This window comes from Podarcis raffonei, chromosome 1 (assembly GCF_027172205.1).
Source record: "Podarcis raffonei isolate rPodRaf1 chromosome 1, rPodRaf1.pri, whole genome shotgun sequence".
Lineage (NCBI taxonomy): Eukaryota > Metazoa > Chordata > Lepidosauria > Squamata > Lacertidae > Podarcis > Podarcis raffonei.
In genome coordinates, this window is record NC_070602.1 from 32,493,629 (window position 1) to 32,511,388 (window position 17,760).

Sequence of the window (17,760 nt, forward strand, 5' to 3'; positions counted from 1 at the left end):
ATGAGAAAAGGAGCTGATAACAATCTTACCTTGTTAAGCATAAGTGGGGTGAGTTGGGCTGGAGATGAATGGCTCTGTTTATATCTTTAATTGCACTCTTTAGATCATGAACCTGTTATTTTAAAACAGACAAACATCCATTATTCTTTGTCTCAGGATACCACCATCTCATTCAATGTGTTCTCCTATACAAGGACCACCTCCTCCTTTTTAAAACATTTTTAATCCATATCTTTTAACAGTAAATAAACTTCAATTGATTGTTAAGAAACTTCCACAGCTTTCATTTCTGCCTTGACCAGAAGGAAGGGCCATAATCCATCATACCGTCCCTTTTATGTAAATAATAGGGCATGTCCAAATTTCCAAATCCAAATTTCTCCAGTTTTTTAGTACCTTGGTATAACCGGCCAACATTTACTAACATACAGAATTCATTCAGAAATTATGGACCTATACATTAATTTGGGTTTTCTGAAGAGGACAGTTATATTTTTTAAAAAAGCTTCTCCTGTGATACTAGGAGTTAGACTCCAAACTTTTTGTCCAGAGGAGAAGGGGTTCTCCCCTTTGTCCCCCCCCCAAAAAAATATATATGGGGATTTTTTTAAAAAAATTAAGCAAGTGGGAAGTTTTAACTAGCGCATGTATCAAGGAAAAAACAAAGCCAGAATGTTCAACACCGTAGACCCTAAATACTCTTCATTAGTTTTTAGAACTAAATTAAGCCTTCAGAGAGATGGTTCTGACTAAGAAAACACCAGGACTTCTGTTGTTTGTACTGAGAAAGTCTTTGCATTTCTTGCACATTGTCCCAGCATTGTTTTATATGCAAGCCTTAAAGCAGCTAGTTACCTATTGAGCACCTATCACACAAATTCTACAGCATAGGTAAAGAATAGATAGATACCCTTTGATGTGCCTGGGCTCTGCACATGTATGGTCTAATATCTAATGGATCCAGCTGAATGGCTTGAGTGAACTGTCGAATAGATTCAAAATAACGGTCCATATATAACATCAAAATCAGTCCAATATTTATGTAAGCTACGGAAAGGCTCCTGGAAATAGAGACAGAACGCTGAGAGCGTTACATTTTTCAACATGTTTGTACATTATGCTACATTGAATTTCATATTATTTGTTGAATTAAAGCCAGTCTGCTTTCCAGTAAGAAAAACATGTTTCCATCCTAGACCTGTACAAGCTACATATCAAAAGCAAGAGTAATGTTTTGAGTTCCCTCCTGCTATCTCCATGCTGCTTCTTAGAGTGAGGGCAGAAGCACAGCAGAGTGTCAAGGAGAGGAATACACATTTCTTTTCCACAGCATGGCATTCCTACAACCTGCTTTGTAGGCAACCTGGGCACTAAGAGCGTAATTTACCTCAGCACAACAGAACTTCTGCTTTCTGGCCATCCACAAAGTGGGATTTATCAGTGACCTACACTGACTTGTTAGCTAAACAATTAATTAAACAATTAATGAAAATAATGTGCCATTCTGATACAGATGCCACATTAGCATCAGAATCTATATTAGATTCATCCCCAAGCTCTACTGGTTATGTTTCCTTGGGGAAAGGTGGGGAGCAAGGAATACAAGGTATCAGAAGTGTAGCTTCTTGGGTAACACAGCCAAGCAATAGGAGACTACCTGGTCTGAGTCGTTTGGTGGTTAATACCTTCCCCCTTCAGCAAAATGGTTCCATTATCCCTTAAGGTGGTGATAGTGGAGCTGTTGTTTTTTAAAACATTAATTGGATCTGACTAATTTGGGAAGCAGGTATGTATTACTCTATACTCAAACAATATAAAAGTTAGAACCTGTATAGAGTATTTTGCTTATGATGGCCCTCTCTGTAGGTCAGGAACTGGCATTTCTGCACCTCCATATGCAGGGCACTGGTTCGTATGTCATGCCAAGCTAACACATGGTTTACTGCAAATACATAAATACACAGGCTCTAAAAAATTAAAATGGCCCCCAGAGGGTTAGCTTTAGGTGAGTGTGGCCCTTGACCTGAAAAACATTAGCTGGTTTTAATGTGTTTTGTCAATTGATTTTATTTGATCAGCAGGCTTGAATGCCATAATAATAATAATAATAATAATAATAATAATAATACAGCAAGCAACAAACATATATATATATATAGAGAGAGAGAGCGCATACCTGTCCAAGGAGAGTGCACTTTCAAAATCACAGATTGCCAGTAACCACTGTTTCAGTTCTGAATACAAGATCCCACGGTGAAGAAAAGCAGCAAGATTCTCAAACTTGTGATTGAGAAGAACTGGGGAGGGATGGGGAAATATATATAGTTGTTTCTATATGCCCTTCATGAAATATAGCCTTTGAAATAATTATATATTATCTCAGTGTGCACTATGACCTTCATCCTTTATTTAATTCCTTTCCATTCTGGTTGCTCTTCACTGCTCTGGCACAAATCACACCCTCCTTATAGAACTGCAGGGCTTGTTTTAAAATATCACCGAATGTGCATGACTGCACCTCTATGGTTGCTTCAAAAGATTTAATGACCTTGAAATATCTATGGGAGCTTGTGAAAACGTTGTATGGTTGTATCAGATCACCAAACAACTCTTGCAACCCCTTTCCAAAGAAATTGAGGTGTTCACTGTGAATAGGAGCGAACTTTTTTTCAAGGAGGGAAGATACTCTATTAATGGAGGGATAGGTGAAAGGCGTTCTGATCATAAAGGAGGGGGGCAGGACAATGGGAACATTGAAAAATTTGCCCAAACAAATACGAGAGCCAGTCATTGGCTACAGCCTACTTCCTGGGCTAAATATTATTATTTATTAAATTTGTATACCACCCTTTGTCCAAAGATGCCAGGGCGGGTCACAACAGAAAAATAAAAGATACCAAATACATAATAAAACAAAAACAAACCAATAACCCCTCACCTACAAAAACATTTAAAAAGCCACAGAATGTTAATCAGTTGAAGAGAAACGTTTTTGCCTGGTGCCTAAAGATATGCAATGAAGGCGCCAGATAAGCCTCCCTGGGGAGAGCATGCCACAAGCACCGCAGAAAGGGCCTGTTCTAATGTTGCCACCCTTCAGACTGCTTGTGGAAGAGACACATGAAGAAGGGCCTCAGATGATGATTGCAGGGTCCATGTCAGTTCATTTTACATATCTATATATAGATACACATAAAAATATAGGTACAGTGGTACCTTGGTTCTCAAACGCCTTAGTACTCAAACAACTTGGAACCCAAACACTGCAAACGTGGAAGTTAAGTGTTCCGGTTTGCGAACTTTTTCCGGAAGCCAAACGTGCTCCAATTTGAGTGCCACACTTCTGTTTTGAGTGTTACGCTGAGGTCTGTCTGTTTTTGCTATTTATTTTGCATTTTTGTGGCTTTTTGTTTTCTTTTTGTGACTGTGTGGAGCCCAGGTCAGCTACTGATTGATTGTGTGACTGCAGTACATTGTTTATTGCTTTCATTTTATGGATCAATGGTCTTGTTAGATAGTAACATTCATGTTAAAGTGCTGTTTTAGGGGTTGTTTTTAAAAGTCTGGAACGGATTAATCCATTTTGCATTACTTTCTATGAGAAAGCGTGCCTTGGTTTTGGAACGCTTTGGTTTTGGAAAGGACTTCCAGAACGGATTAAGTATGAGAACCAAGGTACCACTCACTGTACATATATACATATACATATGCTGGAAGGACTTTCCAGTGTTTAAAGGAAAAATCTTCAACATATAGATGTAAAATTTGAATATACTTTTAATTCTATCAATGTTTAAATGTTGTTGTTTTTTCTATGTTTTTAGCAGTTCTTATGTTTAGCTGTAAGCCACCTTGAGTCCCATTGAGAAAGGCAGGAGATATAGATATTTGATATACTTAAAAAGAAAAATGTATAAATTCACACTTTGAACTTAAAAAACAACAACACCCTACATCTATCATAAAAACAATGTATACTATACCAGAAACACTCAAGTCCTGCAGGGCTTGTTTTGGATCCATCGTTCGCAAAAGACAACCTCTGTGGTAGTATGCAATCCAATCATTAGGATTCAAGTGAATTGCAACAGCAAAATCTTCAGCTGCATTTTTATACTGCTCTAGTTTAATATATATTCTCCCTCGATAGGTTCTAGAAATCAAACCAATATTTTCCTCATCATAGTAGCTTTACAATATTCTGCATTTATATAAATTCTGTCTGAATGCAAAACTTAGAATAGAATCATAGAATCATAGAGTTGGAATAGACCACAAGGGCCATCGAGTCCAACCCCCTGCCAAGCAGGAAACACCATCAGAGCACTCCTGACATATGGTTGTCAAGCCTCTGCTTAAAGACTTCCAAAGCAGGAGACTCCACCACACTCCTTGGCAGCAAATTCCACTGTCGAACAGCTCTTACTGTCAGGAAGTTCTTCCTAATGTTTAGGTGGAATCTTCTTTCTTGTAGTTTGGATCCATTGCTCCGTGTCCACTTCTCTGGAGCAGCAGAAAACAACCTTTCTCCCTCCTCTATGTGACATCCTTTTATATATTTGAACATGGCTATCATATCACCCCTTAACCTCCTCTTCTCCAAGCTAAACATGCCCAGCTCCCTTAGCCGTTCCTCATAAGGCATCGTTTCCAGGCCTTTGACCATTTTGGTTGCCCTCCTCTGGACATGTTCCAGTTTGTCAGTGTCCTTCTTGAACTGTGGTGCCCAGAACTGGACACAGTACTCCAGGTGAGGTCTGACCAGAGCAGAATACAGTGGCACTATTACTTCCCTTGATCTAGATGCTATACTCCTATTGATGCAGCCCAGAATTGCATTGGCTTTTTTAGCTGCCGCGTCACACTGTTGGCTCATGTCAAGTTTGTGGTCAACCAAGACTCCTAGATCCTTTTCACATGTACTGCTCTCAAACCAGGTGAGCAGTTGTCCCAGTGTGTTTAATTTGATTTAAACAAGTCAAGGCTGTGATCCTAAGTATGCTTACATGGAAGTACCGTAAGTTCCATTCATAACAGTGGGAATTGCCTTAAAGTAACTGTGCTTAGAACTGAAATGCAAGAGGCGAGGAAAGATAATGGGCAGCTTAAAAAATATAAACATCGAATTTGACAAAGCATATTGATCAGGCTCTCAAAACAAAAAGTGTACGTATTGTGTTAACAATGCTATATAAATTAACATATTCCAGGCTACAATCCTGAACCTTACAAACATTCTGATGCAAAAAAGAGTTAAATGAAGGTTCAAGAGACATATATACCAATAGCAGAGATACGGTAGCTCTGCACAACACAATTGACCCACCACCACAGACAGATTTCATAAGACATTGGCACTCCTTGTCTCATCAGATCCAGTCTCAGTCTCTGTCTCTCTCTCCAACAGATAGACACAAGTAACACAATGGCACTCATCACTCTTATATATTTATACCCAGAAAGTAGGGCACAAATACTTTCACTCAATGTACAAGAGGTCACAGGCAGACACTGAATGCAGGGCATAATCATTTTCTCAGACACTGTTATAAGGGATTTAGAAGTCAACTATAATTGCTTAAATTCATATATAATTTGCAGTTACCTTGCCTCTGCAATGCTTGGGTCCTGTTTAATCACATTTGTAAAATCATTAATAGCTATATTCCATATAGATTTATTAAAGTAATGTATTCCATGCTTCATAAGTGCATCAGTTCTTTTGGGATTATAGAAAAGGCACTAGATTGAAATAAAATACATGCAATTGTTACCCTTGCTTTTGTATTCATAACGTCACACCAAGGCAATCATTCAATCAACACAAGCATGTCTTCTTGCCAGATGAAATTATCTCCCCTCTCATCTTTCTGTGTGCTCTTCTAGGTGTTCTCCTGACCACCACCACCCCAGAGCTGATTTGGGTGGGCAGGGGAGATAAGGAAAGTCCCATTGCGCTGGTTGCTGCTAGTGCATCTATTTAGTTGAATGGAGTCCAGTGTACTGACTTTGCCCTGCCAAAGCTTGGTTGCTTAACCCTTTCCTTCCCTGCCACTGATCCAGTCAAAAAATATTCCACCTCTGTTATGTACTGAGTTGAATAGGATCCAAACTGCAGCAGTCTGATTGGTCCTAGAACAATAGGATCCAAAATGCAGCAGTCTGATTGGTCCTAGAACAATGCAGCAGTATGATTGGTTGGCAGGAACCACCCAATCATTCTCCAGATATAAGTGAATCCACAACCTGATTGGCTTACAGTAGAATTCCGGAATTAGCCAATCATGTGCAGCCCATTGTGTAAATAATGTATATAAAGCAGATACTTTGAGGGGACTCACATTCATTCCTCCTCACCACTGTGAGCTGAATAAAGAGCATGAAATCACTTTGCGACTCTTGAGTATATTTCAACCACTATGTCCAGCTTGGGGAGGAAAGGTTACCTCTTTTTTCTTTCTCAGAGAGAGATAAGAAGCTGGGAGCAATGTTGAGTGGATAAACAGCAAGTGATTAAATCATACTAAATCATACTCAGAATGGGAGCCGTATCTATAATGTCACACCCATTACCATAAATTGATTTAAGTCAAGACTAATTTAAGCCCAATGATTTCAGTGCATCTACTCTGAGCATGACTACTGTAAGTCAGACAGTCCCATGAAGAGAAAGAACAAAGCAGCCCATCCTGCCAAACTTGTTTGCTTCCAAAGGGTTGTGCTCCTTGCTACTAGATTTGCTGCCAAATAAAGTACAATAAGTGACTTCTGGAGGGATGGCGTTTTTGGTGCTGGCACCCTGGTTATGGAATGCCTTCCCAACAGAGTTGGTACTTTTCATTTTTCACAGTCTTTTCAATCCATATTTTGTCAATTGTGATTTATCTCTTTTTTATTATTGGATTGTGTCTAATAAAGTTCTACTCAGAGTAGTTCAACTGAAATTAATGCACCTAAATTAGCCATGCCCATTCATATCGGTGAGTTTACTTGAAGCAGAACATCAGACATAAGCCTTAGTCTTATACAGTGGTGCCCCGCAAGACGAACGCCTCGCAAGATGGAAAACCCGCTAGACGAAAGGGTTTTCCGTTTTGGAGGCGCTTCGCAAAACGAATTTCCCTATGGGCTTCCTTCGCAAGACAAAAGCCCATAGGGAAATCTCCGGGACAGCGGGGAAGCGCAGCGCGTCTTCCCCACTGTCCTCGGACCTCCTCCGAAGGCTGGCGGTGGGGCGGAGAGACCTCCTCCCGCCGCCAGGCTTCGGAAGGCTGCTCCGAAGGCTGGCGGCGGGAGGAGGTCTCTCCGCCCCACCGCCAGGCTTCGGAAGGCTGCTCCGAAGGCTGGCGGCCGGAGGAGGTCTCTCCGCCCCACCGCCAGCCTTCGGATGGCTGCTCCGAAGGCTGCTCCGAAGGCTGGCGGCGGGAGGAGGTCTCTCCGCCCCACCGGCAGCCTTCGGAAGGCTGCTCCGAAGGCTGGCGGTGTGGCGGAGAGACCTCCTCCCGCCGCCAGGCTTCAGAAGGCTGCTCCGAAGGCTGGCGGTGGGGCGGAGAGACCTCCTCCCGCCGCCAGGCTTCGGAAGGCTCCTCCGAAGGCTGGCGGTGGGGCGGAGAGACCTTCTCCCCACGCCAGCCTTCGGATGGCTGTCCTGAAGACTTGCGGTGGGAGAGGGTTTTCCTTCCCACCGCCAACATTCAGAATGCTGTTCTGAATGTTGGCGGTGGGGAGGAAAAACCCTCCTCCCACCGCAAGCCCCGGGAACAGAGGAGAAGTGCTGCGCGCCTTCCCCTCTGTTCCCGTACCTGTCCTGAAGGCTTGCGGTGGGGAGAAAAGCCCTTCTCCTCACCGCCAGCCTGGCAAGTGGTCTCCATAGGAACGCATTAATTGATTTTCAATGCATTCCTATGGGAAACCGTGCTTCGCAAGACGAAAAACTCGCAAGAAGAAAAAACTTGCGGAACGAATTAATTTCGTCTTGCGAGGCACCACTGTAAATTGCATTGCTCACTCCGCACAAGTACATCCCATCAGTACATGGATTTACACTTGTACAACAGAACTTCTCTCTCTCTCTGCTCACTTGCGTCCTCCCCTAATCTGTGCCAGAGAGTTGGGAGAACACCTATGACAGATTTAGGGTAACATGGCAGGAAGAATATGGGGAAGTCCCATTGTGCAAATGCAAATCCTTGCACTGATGGGTTGCATTAGTTGGAAATTTCCCAATATTGATTGGTGGGTGGTATACCAATGTAACTAAACAAATAACTAGGCAAACTCAACTTTTACTCTTGCCCAGTAGGAGCTTTTATTGTTTTTTCTTTGAATAGTAGGCCCTCATGTCATATCACAACTTTGGCTTCAATAGTGTTCTGTGACCACCATTTTAAGAACCTTTGCGAAGAATCCTTTGCGAGCACAGAAGTAATTGTACAGGTTTTTTTATTCTGGCCCAAATATAATGTAAAACTATATATAGCAATACTTACTTTAGCATAATCTTCTATCGCCAGTATTATATCACCATCCTCTTCATGGGCCTCAGCTCTTTTGTAATATATTTCATCATCTGTAGGTCTGCATTTCAGGGCAAGACTGTAGTTGATAATTGCTAATGAATTATCTCCCTGATTTTTGTATATTTCAGCTCTTGACAGATATGCATCTGCATAATCAAAATACTTTAAAATTAGTCTCTTTCAGATCCGCAATATCATTGATATGCATGTTTAATTTTTTTTAACTAAAATTAATTGCAACTGTAATAAAAATTTGCAAACAAAATCGTGTGATTCAAATCTGCAAATGTATTGGAAGTAATTTTCCAACCTTTGTCTAGACCTATGGATATTTGGCAGAAGTGTTGCATAATAATAAATCTTCTGTACATACTGATTTGATATGAGGGACACATAATCAGGAGCTTCTCAGAACAAAATTGTACATCATGGGGTTTCAAAGTTACTTGCCTGCATTGTTTTTGTTGCACTTAATTATAAAATTCAGGTCTTCTAGTGCTGGAAGCATTTTGTTCTGGTAAATGAAAATTAAATGTCTATGCCAATAGGCATTAACCAGCATTGGTTCTAAACTTATTGCCTGTGAAAGTAATGAGATAAATTGGTTATTAGTTAGCTAAAAATTCCAGTGTATCATAAGGCACGTCTTAAGTTACACCTCTGGGAACATCACTTGGGATCTAAGAAAAAACAACATGGTGAGATCTAAGTTTTGGTTAGGCTCTATACAATCTGGTTCCAGGACCAGGTGGAGCTAGCTTCTGGGTCAAAAGCAGATATATCATCTAAAAAGGGCAAGGGCTGAGTTCCAACCAGGAAACAAGGACCAGAGGGACCAGACGCTGGTACATTATCAAAAGAACACAAGTCAAGTCGCAGGACAACATCAGAGCATCTGTGGAGAGGGCAGTCAGAAGCATATCTGCAGTCAAAGCCATACAGCTCTTATATTTAAGGAAGCCATCAGGGGAAGGAAACGGGCACATAGGTAATATGCTCACACTGCAGAGCAGTTGCTCTGAGGTTAGGATTTATAGGACCTAGTAGACACAGAATAAACTGACTGAATGATCTGGCAGGTAGGAACAGAGTAGTTGCCTGAGCATGACTGCCAGGGATCCTGGCCTGAGACCTCCTTTAGTGCCCTACAATTAGTTGCTGCAAAACATTTATGCACTGAAGCTCCTTGCATACTTAAAAATTAAATATATGTACCATTTTTAGCTTATATTGTTGCTCTCATATTAACAAAATGCATTTTGAAATTGTTGGCTACAGAAAGTAGTTAAACTCAATCCAAAGTGAATATAAACTGCTCACTGTAGGCTGCAAGTACCTATATTGAATATCTAGTTTCAATATGTTCTTCTGGACCCCAATATAAAACAGTCATATAAGGAAGATCTATGGTCTGTCTAGCATAGCTTACTGCTACAGTAAGCTTCCTTACTACACACTAACTCTATCATATGCTACTGAAAAAATACAATTGTCAAGCATTCAATTGATGCATGATTGTGCATGCACACATTGCACCATGCCCAAAAGTGACCAAAACAGTGGCAAAAACAGCCCTAAAAGAGCCCAGAAAGGGCAAAAAAAGACATGAAACAGTGCCTAGAAATTCCACGAGCCTTTGCAAGCGCAATCCCAGGAGCCCTTGCTCTAACTGTTAAGGCCCGTGGAGAGTTTAATTGGAGCAAGGAGGTTCAGATGGAGCGACTGTGGTGGAGTCTGATATCTGGTAAGTGCTGCTGGTTTTTTTTAAAGGGTTTTCAAGGGTTTAGAGTGTGTTTGTCAGCTTTTCCAATGGTGTTTCCAGTGCCTCAGAACATACAGTGGTGCCTCGCAAGACGAAATTAATCCGTTCCGCGAGTCTCTTCATCTTGCGGTTTTTTCGTCTTGCGAAGCACGGCTATTAGCGGCTTAGCGGCTATTAACGGCTTAGCGGCTATTAACGGCTTAGCAGCTATTAACGGCTTAGCCGCTTTAAGAAAAAGGAAACAAACTCGCAAGAACTCGCAAGACGTTTCGTCTTGCGAAGCAAGCCCATAGGGAAATTTGTCTTGCAGAACGACTCAAAAAACGGAAAACCCTTTCGTCTAGCGAGTTTTTTGTCTTGCGAGGCATTCGTCTTGCGGGGCACCACTGTAACTCCCATGTAAATGGGGAGTTGCTTGTACACAATAGCATACAGCAATTCTCTGATACTCATGCCTAGCTTCTTCGGTTCTAAATACCGTATTTTTCGCCCTATAGGACGCACTTTTCCCCCTCCAAAAATGAAGGGGAAATGTGTGTGCGTCCTATGGGGTGAATGCAGGCTTTCGCTGAAGCCTGGAGAGCGAGAGGGGTTGGTGCGCACCGACCCCTCTCTCGCTCTCCAGGCTTCAGGAAGCTATCCGCAAGCCTTGCAAGCCAGGCAGGAGTTTCCGCGGGCTCACAAGGCTTGCGGGCGGCAGCCTGCAGCCCGGAGCACGGGGCGCCCTCCAGAGGACGCCCCGTGCTTCGGGCAGGTGTCCGCAAGCCTTGCACGCCCGGCGGGAGTTCCTGCGGGCTCGCAAGGCATGCGGGCAGCTGCCTGCAGCCCACAAGCTCGGGGGACAGCAGGGAGGTGCAGCGCCACCATCCCGCTGTTCCCTGACCTGGTTTGGAAGCTGTCGCTGGGGAGAAGCACACTTCTCCCCAGCGCCAGCCCCACAAGCTCGGGGGACAGCAGGGAGGCGGAGCGCCGCCATCCCGCTGCTCCCCGACCTGGTTTTTTGGGGGGGAAATAAAGGGGGGGAAATTCCTTTATTTCCCCCCAAAAAAACTAGATGCGTCCTATGTGCCAGAGCGCCCTATGGGACGAAAAATACGCTAAGTGTAGTAGCACCATGTCTGTATGACGTCAAACGTATGCATAACATCACCACCTGGCAAACAGCTTGATGTTTCTATAGTCCACAAAAGTGAACCATGACTGGGGGATTTTATGTAGATGAAGATGATGGCTGGCTGGTGGAGGACCTTGTGTGAGAGGCAGGGAAAGGGAGATCTCCCAGGGTGGTAGGAAAGCTCCCAGGTGATAGCTGGGAAGGCCCACCTCTTTCTGTGTGAGACAAGGGTTAGAATCTACCTTTGAGAGAGGACTTGGCATTTTTCTTCCTCTTTTTGTCTTTGCTCAGTTTGTTTTTCATTGTATTGTATTGTGAAAAACCCTACTGCAATCTTATTAAAAATGAACAATGAGTTTGAGTCAATCGTACAACTGTCAATAGCTGTAATGTGGAATTAAGACTTTCATTAAAATATATAAAAAAATATTTTTCGTGTGTTCAGATATGTAGGGTATAATGAAAACAGATCACTGGTGACATAATTATCTGCAAAATTGCTAGGTTTCCAGATATAGTCCTGCAAAGTTTTTTTCCCTAAATAGAAAAGTGCATAAAATGAGGAATCCAGCAAGGGGATTATTTGAAAAAGATGCTCTTCCATTTGTTAAGTTCATCTGTCATTGCCAGAGAGTCATAGCTATTAATAAGTTAACAAAACATCTTCAGTAGCAAGAAAAAATAGGTATTATTTCTTTAAAACTTACTTTTTCCAAGTCATCCATGGCTGCCTTCATTTTGCCTATTTTCCTGTATATTGCTCCACGTCTACAATAGTTAAACCCAGAAAATTTTCCTTCATCTATTTCTTGGGTTATTTTATCAATTTCAGATTGACACTGCTCAAGTTCATCTGGCTTTCCCTCGAAGAGAAGAGGATTTACTGTGTTTACTAATTCTGTGTCCTTGGTTTCCTCCTCTATGTCCTTTTTGCCTGCCATTGATTTATCAGTAAAAGATTGCCTACTGGGAGGGTATTGCTCATCAAACCATTTATTCCAGATTTTTCTGGCCCAAAGATAATCATCGGTGTCTTCTGGGGTTCTCCCTTGGCTTGCTGCAAATTTTTCAAAATCTAGCCAGCAAGGGAGGCTGGGACTTCGATAACTTCGAACTGCTCGAGATACTTTGATACAGAATTTATTGTGAATTGGAAGCTTTCCAAGAGATGCAGACCTAAGGAAAAAGCCAAAACTATAATTACATTTTGCCTGTACATTTGTTGCTGACATATGACCAATATGACATATGTAACAATGTGACATATGACCAATAAATATTCATTATAAAGTTTAATAACCTATTTGATTGCTGCGTAATATTCAAGTTTCAACACATAACAGAAGATTCCTATCAGGGGTGCATAAAAATGGTTTACACTGTCATTAGTATTTCTTTTTATGTAGAAAATTTTTAATTTATGTAGAAAACTTAGTAATCAAAGAGCTCTCTAACTTCTTTATTATACATTCATGTTGCACATGAGAGAGATAAAGCAATATGTATAGCCTAAATAGCATTTTCTGATGGACATGGTGCAACAATAATTTGGCACCTGAGACAAAAAATCCAAATAGTACCTCTTATGTTTAGTTTAATTTACTGTTAAATTAACTGTAATTAATTTACTGTAATTCAGTGCAACCAAAAGTGAAGCGCCCATACACAGAATCCCATAATGATTAGAAAGTATTTTTCCACATCAGTCCTTCACACAGCCACTGGCAGTGCACGAGAGCACTGGAAGTCTGTGAGTCATTTCATATCCTCAGGCAATTTGTCTGCTCTATGTGATGAAATGCAAGAACACGACATGAAACTTGCATTTAGGCAAAAGGGTTGCCTACTGCCTGAGAATTTGCTGAGGGAAGAGAGGAAACAAAGCTATACCAAATCCTTTGGGAATCTTCTGCCCACAGTTGATGTTCTTGTGAACATATCTGGTACCAATTTGGTACCCTCCAAATGTTTTGGACTACAAGCTACAACACCCATGATCTGTTACCACTGGCTTTGCTTGCTGGGATTGAAAGGAGTTGTAACCCAAAGCATCAGGATAACACCAATTTAGGAAAGCTAGTATTACTGTATTACCCATAAAGAACTGGCACACACATAAAAATGGTATCTGGTGGTGTTGGAGAAATTACTGTTTCCATACCCCAAAGTGCTCAATATATAAAATTAAAAGTTGCAAATATTAATAAAAAGGCAGACCTTTTAAGAATCTGTGGAGGTTCTCTTAATTTCTCACAAACACTTTCTAATATATGAACAGAAATGTATTTCCCTGCTGTTTTCAATGATCTCCTTTTGTATGATGCTTTCCTTGGGAAAACGATGTACTTCATCCCAGCTTTTCTAGATTCTTCAGCCAGATTAGTTTCATCTATAGGTTCAGGAGCTGAAGTGGGTGCAATAGATGCAGATCGTCCTCTAGAGGAGAAAAGACCTTTTGTTTGCTTGAATGTACTTGCCAAAGCTATATCAGAATCTTTATCTGAACCAACAAGAACACTTTTGTGTGCGGCAGATTCTCTTTTCTCAAGGCTAAGAGAGCTTTGTGGCTTTGTTGATAAAATGCCAGGCTTTGTAGCTTCCGTATCTACTGAAAGACGTTGTTTTTTCATAACAGTTATCTCTTCCATAGTGGTTCTGAAATTTGCAGAAATCTTCAAAGCAGATTTGTCTCTGAATGATAATTCTGGTGCACTATGAGGTCTTTTAACCAGAACTTCCTGTAAGAAAAACAAATCTCGGTTTGTTTGTTTATTTTTATTTTTTTGGATAACGTTCCAAAAGTAGTCAGCTGTATAAAATTGGGTTGCTGGGTACTTAGTATGGGCTGTCTCCAACCCAGCACCTTTGTTTCCACAACTGACTGTGTGTGCAGAATTTCTCCTGTCCCCTCCAACCCCCGTGTGCCCTCAAAATCAGCCCTGGAGCATTGGGGGACCCTTCAGAGCAGCTTGGGGGCGCTGAAGGAGAAGAAACGGAAGTCCCATTACATTAGTGGAACCCTGCTAAAGGTTACTATCGCGTGAACAGATCCTCTTGAGAGAGTGAGCAAGAATAAGCCAAGCATGAGCAGGTTAATTCCCCCTCTTGCCTAGGCAAGATAAGATTATGTGACATATCAACATAATCAAGTATCTACCCCAACCCCTCTCACTATGCCTTAGTTTCGTCTTAGTTCACCCGAGTGTCAGTGGAAAAAACCTAGGAGGTCTAAAAGGAAGGAAACCAAAGAGAAACCTAGTAACATGCACCCCTTTTCTCTGTAGATTTTCTTTGTAGGCCTGTTCAGAGTAAGTACCCAATGACCAGTTCCCCTGACTGAGCAGAAAGACATCAGGCAATAATGGCCTAAACTAAGCCAGTTGTGTATGGAAGTGAGAGCTGGACCATAAAGAAGGCTGATTGCCAAAGAATTGATTCTTCTGAATTATGGTGCTGGAGGAGACTCTTGAGAGTCCCATGGACTGCAAGAAGATCAAACCTATCTATTCTTAAGGAAATCAGCCCTGAGTGCTCACTGGAAGGACAGATCCTGCAGCTGAGGCTCCAGTACTTTGACCACCTCATGAGAAGAGAAGACTCCCTGGAAAAGACCCTGATGTTGGGAAAGATGGACGGCACAAGGAGAAGGGGACGACAGAGGACGAGATGGTTGGACAGTGTTCTCGAAGCTACCAGCATGAGTTTGACCAAACTGTGGGAGGCAGTGGAAGACAGAGGTGCCTGGCGTGCTCTGGTCCATGGGGTCACGAAGAGTCGGACACGACTAAACGACTAAACAACAACAACAAGCCAGTTGTGACACAATCCAGCACTCCCACCAATGCAACCAGACTGGGCCAGCCTTGCTGCCTCCAGGGGCCTCTTCCTCCCAGCAAACCATAGATTCCATTGCTGGGAGGCCATGTGCACCACAGCACCTTTCCTCATCAACCATTCCTGCTTAAAAAATACCTTACTGAGCAATTTTATATGTATTTACTTTCAAGCAAGTGCCATTATTTTCAATAGGCCTAAGTATGTTCAGAATTGCAGCCTTGATTCTACAGAATCTATGCTGTCCTCTTTCATTCATAATGAGCATGTTTCTACAGCAAGCAGCTCATCCACAGATGGAAAGAATGAGTTTAAAGATTTTCAGTTCTGCTGTATACACGTTTATTTTGAAGTAAATGCCCACTGTGTTCACTGTGTTCTTACTAATCCTACTCCCATTTACCTAGAAGGAAGCCCCACTGAATTCAATGGAACATGTGTCTAAGCAGACATGTATAGGATTGGACTGTGTGTTTAGGGCTACAGTGTAAATAAATCTTGCAGCACAATCCTAGGCATGTCTACTTGAGAGTAAGTCATCACAGCTACTCTGTGTAAATAACTGATATAAAAAGTTTGAATTCTGAAAATCAGAAAGTGCTTTAGTATTTCTTCTCACAAATTGTTTTGAAAAAATTAGGCTACAATACTAACTCAACCTACAGCACCTAGACGTAAGCCCACTAAATTCAGTAGGACTCATTTCTGAGTATACATTGTTAGGATTGTGTTGTAAGGCATAATAAAATGAATGTAGAGAGATGTATTTACATTTTAATTGTTTACCCTTTATTGTAAACAATCCTGGGGATACAATTGAAGGGTGGTGTAAAAATGCCTGAATTTGAAAAACTGTTGACAACAGTTACACAAGCAAAATGATTATTATATTTAATCTCCCAATTAGGAAACCTAAGGAATATCTACCACTAAATCGGAACAGAATTAATTTTTACGGAAGCAACGAAATCTATATGCAAAAACTGGAAATAAAATTATTTGGTTGGCACTTAGTGTCACATAAGTCAAATAAGATTTTATAAAACCAACATACATATTTCTTGCAGATGCAACTCCTTCACAGCAGACTACTTACACATTCTGTGATGTTCTCCTGCAACACAAAGTTTTGGTATCTTGTAAAATGAGACATTACAAGAATAACTGATTATTATCTAACACTAGTACAAAAATTAGGCTGCTTGAATTTTACATTTTTTCAAGCACATTGTTTTTCAGTTCCTAATTTATTGACCACTGCAAGTTAATTATTGCCAAGAAGGAAGAACTCTACAGTCCCAACATGTAAAGAATGGATAAAAAGAATCTGTCTGCCTTATGGCACAGGCAGAGGCTGAAGCCTTAGCACTGCTTGATCTCAGCATTCTTGCTCGCTTAATTGGTTCCAGAGCAGAATAGGAGGGGCTGTTGTCTTAACCCCAACTCTCTCTCTCTCCCTGTCCCCCCTTCACACTTTGTGAAACCCAAATCCCTGCTAGGATGTTTTACTCAAGCTCTATGGAGAGACCTGGAGAGCCCAACACAGACTCTGCATCAAGAATAGGAAGCAGAGCTAATCTCACACTTTAAGGAGCTCTGCCCTAGCAGAGAATTTTCCACAGTTTAGTCAGGTTCATTTTAGTATATACAGTAATTGGAATTATATATTTTAGATTTTGTTCAGAGAGGTTCCTGCTCTTCAGTTTTCCTTAATAGAGGAGTAAAGTTCAAGCCTACCCTACCCTCCTACTACTGGGAAAGCAATTACGAAGAATCTTAAATGCCCTGCTTAGTCTACCAGAGAATTAAAGATTAAAATAAATAATTATAATTTTGAGTTAAACTTTAAACAAGAAATTAATATTAAATATGGATGTGATTATTGCAAATAATAATTAAAGCTTTAAGCCACACTCTAGATAAAACTGTTGCTATGAAAAATCTACTATATATTTTGGGAAATTGCTTGTTCACCATGCATTTGGACATCTCTTAAGATACTGCAACCAAATTTTGCATGGTGGTTCCTGCAATTAAGGAGCAGGTTTTCCTCAATGTTTGGATACAATTGGACACCATTTTGAATCAAGATGGCAGCCAGAACCTTTCAAAACAGCACTGTTTTAACCACTGATTTAAAAACTGCACTGATTTTTTTGGTTTCTTTGAATTCCCAAACAATGCTGGGTATGATACGGCTAATAAATAATAAGTACTAAATAATAAATCTGAAAAAACTTACAATACCTGTAATGTTTCCCTTTCAGAAACTAAAAGCCCTGGAGAGGAAGCGCTTCTTCTACAGATTTTAAGAGTCTATGAAACAAAGAAAAATATATACAAAAAGTGGGTATTTTTAAAATAGAACAAACGTATTTATTTTCATAACACATTTTTTCTTGGAAAGCTACCCTAGATTCAGATTGTGAGCATGTATGTTGGTTTTACATTAGGAGTATGAAATTAAAAATAAATTGAGTTTTATTTACATACTCGTAAATCTGACATAATTATAGTTACAGATAGGTAGC

The 17,760-nt window shown here is 41.0% G+C and overlaps 1 protein-coding gene and 1 long non-coding RNA gene across 4 annotated transcripts in view; both read right to left on the bottom strand.

The window, feature by feature from the left end:
* Positions 1-17,760, bottom strand: part of TTC6 (tetratricopeptide repeat domain 6) — a 73,970-nt gene that overhangs the window by 29,062 nt on the left and 27,148 nt on the right. For all 3 annotated transcript variants that reach the window (XM_053380020.1, XM_053380012.1, XM_053380024.1), the window contains 11 exons: positions 17,477-17,545; positions 16,326-16,343; positions 13,613-14,133; positions 12,103-12,571; positions 8,970-9,099; positions 8,490-8,665; positions 5,606-5,742; positions 3,984-4,153; positions 2,177-2,297; positions 911-1,061; positions 30-112 (listed from right to left, as the gene is read on the bottom strand). In XM_053380020.1, the coding sequence (XP_053235995.1) occupies positions 30-112; positions 911-1,061; positions 2,177-2,297; positions 3,984-4,153; positions 5,606-5,742; positions 8,490-8,665; positions 8,970-9,099; positions 12,103-12,571; positions 13,613-14,133; positions 16,326-16,343; positions 17,477-17,545 (2,045 nt within the window). The remainder of the gene's footprint in view (positions 1-29; positions 113-910; positions 1,062-2,176; positions 2,298-3,983; positions 4,154-5,605; positions 5,743-8,489; positions 8,666-8,969; positions 9,100-12,102; positions 12,572-13,612; positions 14,134-16,325; positions 16,344-17,476; positions 17,546-17,760) is intronic.
* On the bottom strand, positions 10,350-10,677 carry LOC128409508 (uncharacterized). Its single transcript, XR_008329235.1, has 2 exons — positions 10,497-10,677; positions 10,350-10,434 (listed from the first exon to the last, which is right to left on the bottom strand). It is a non-coding gene; the product is annotated as an uncharacterized LOC128409508 (long non-coding RNA).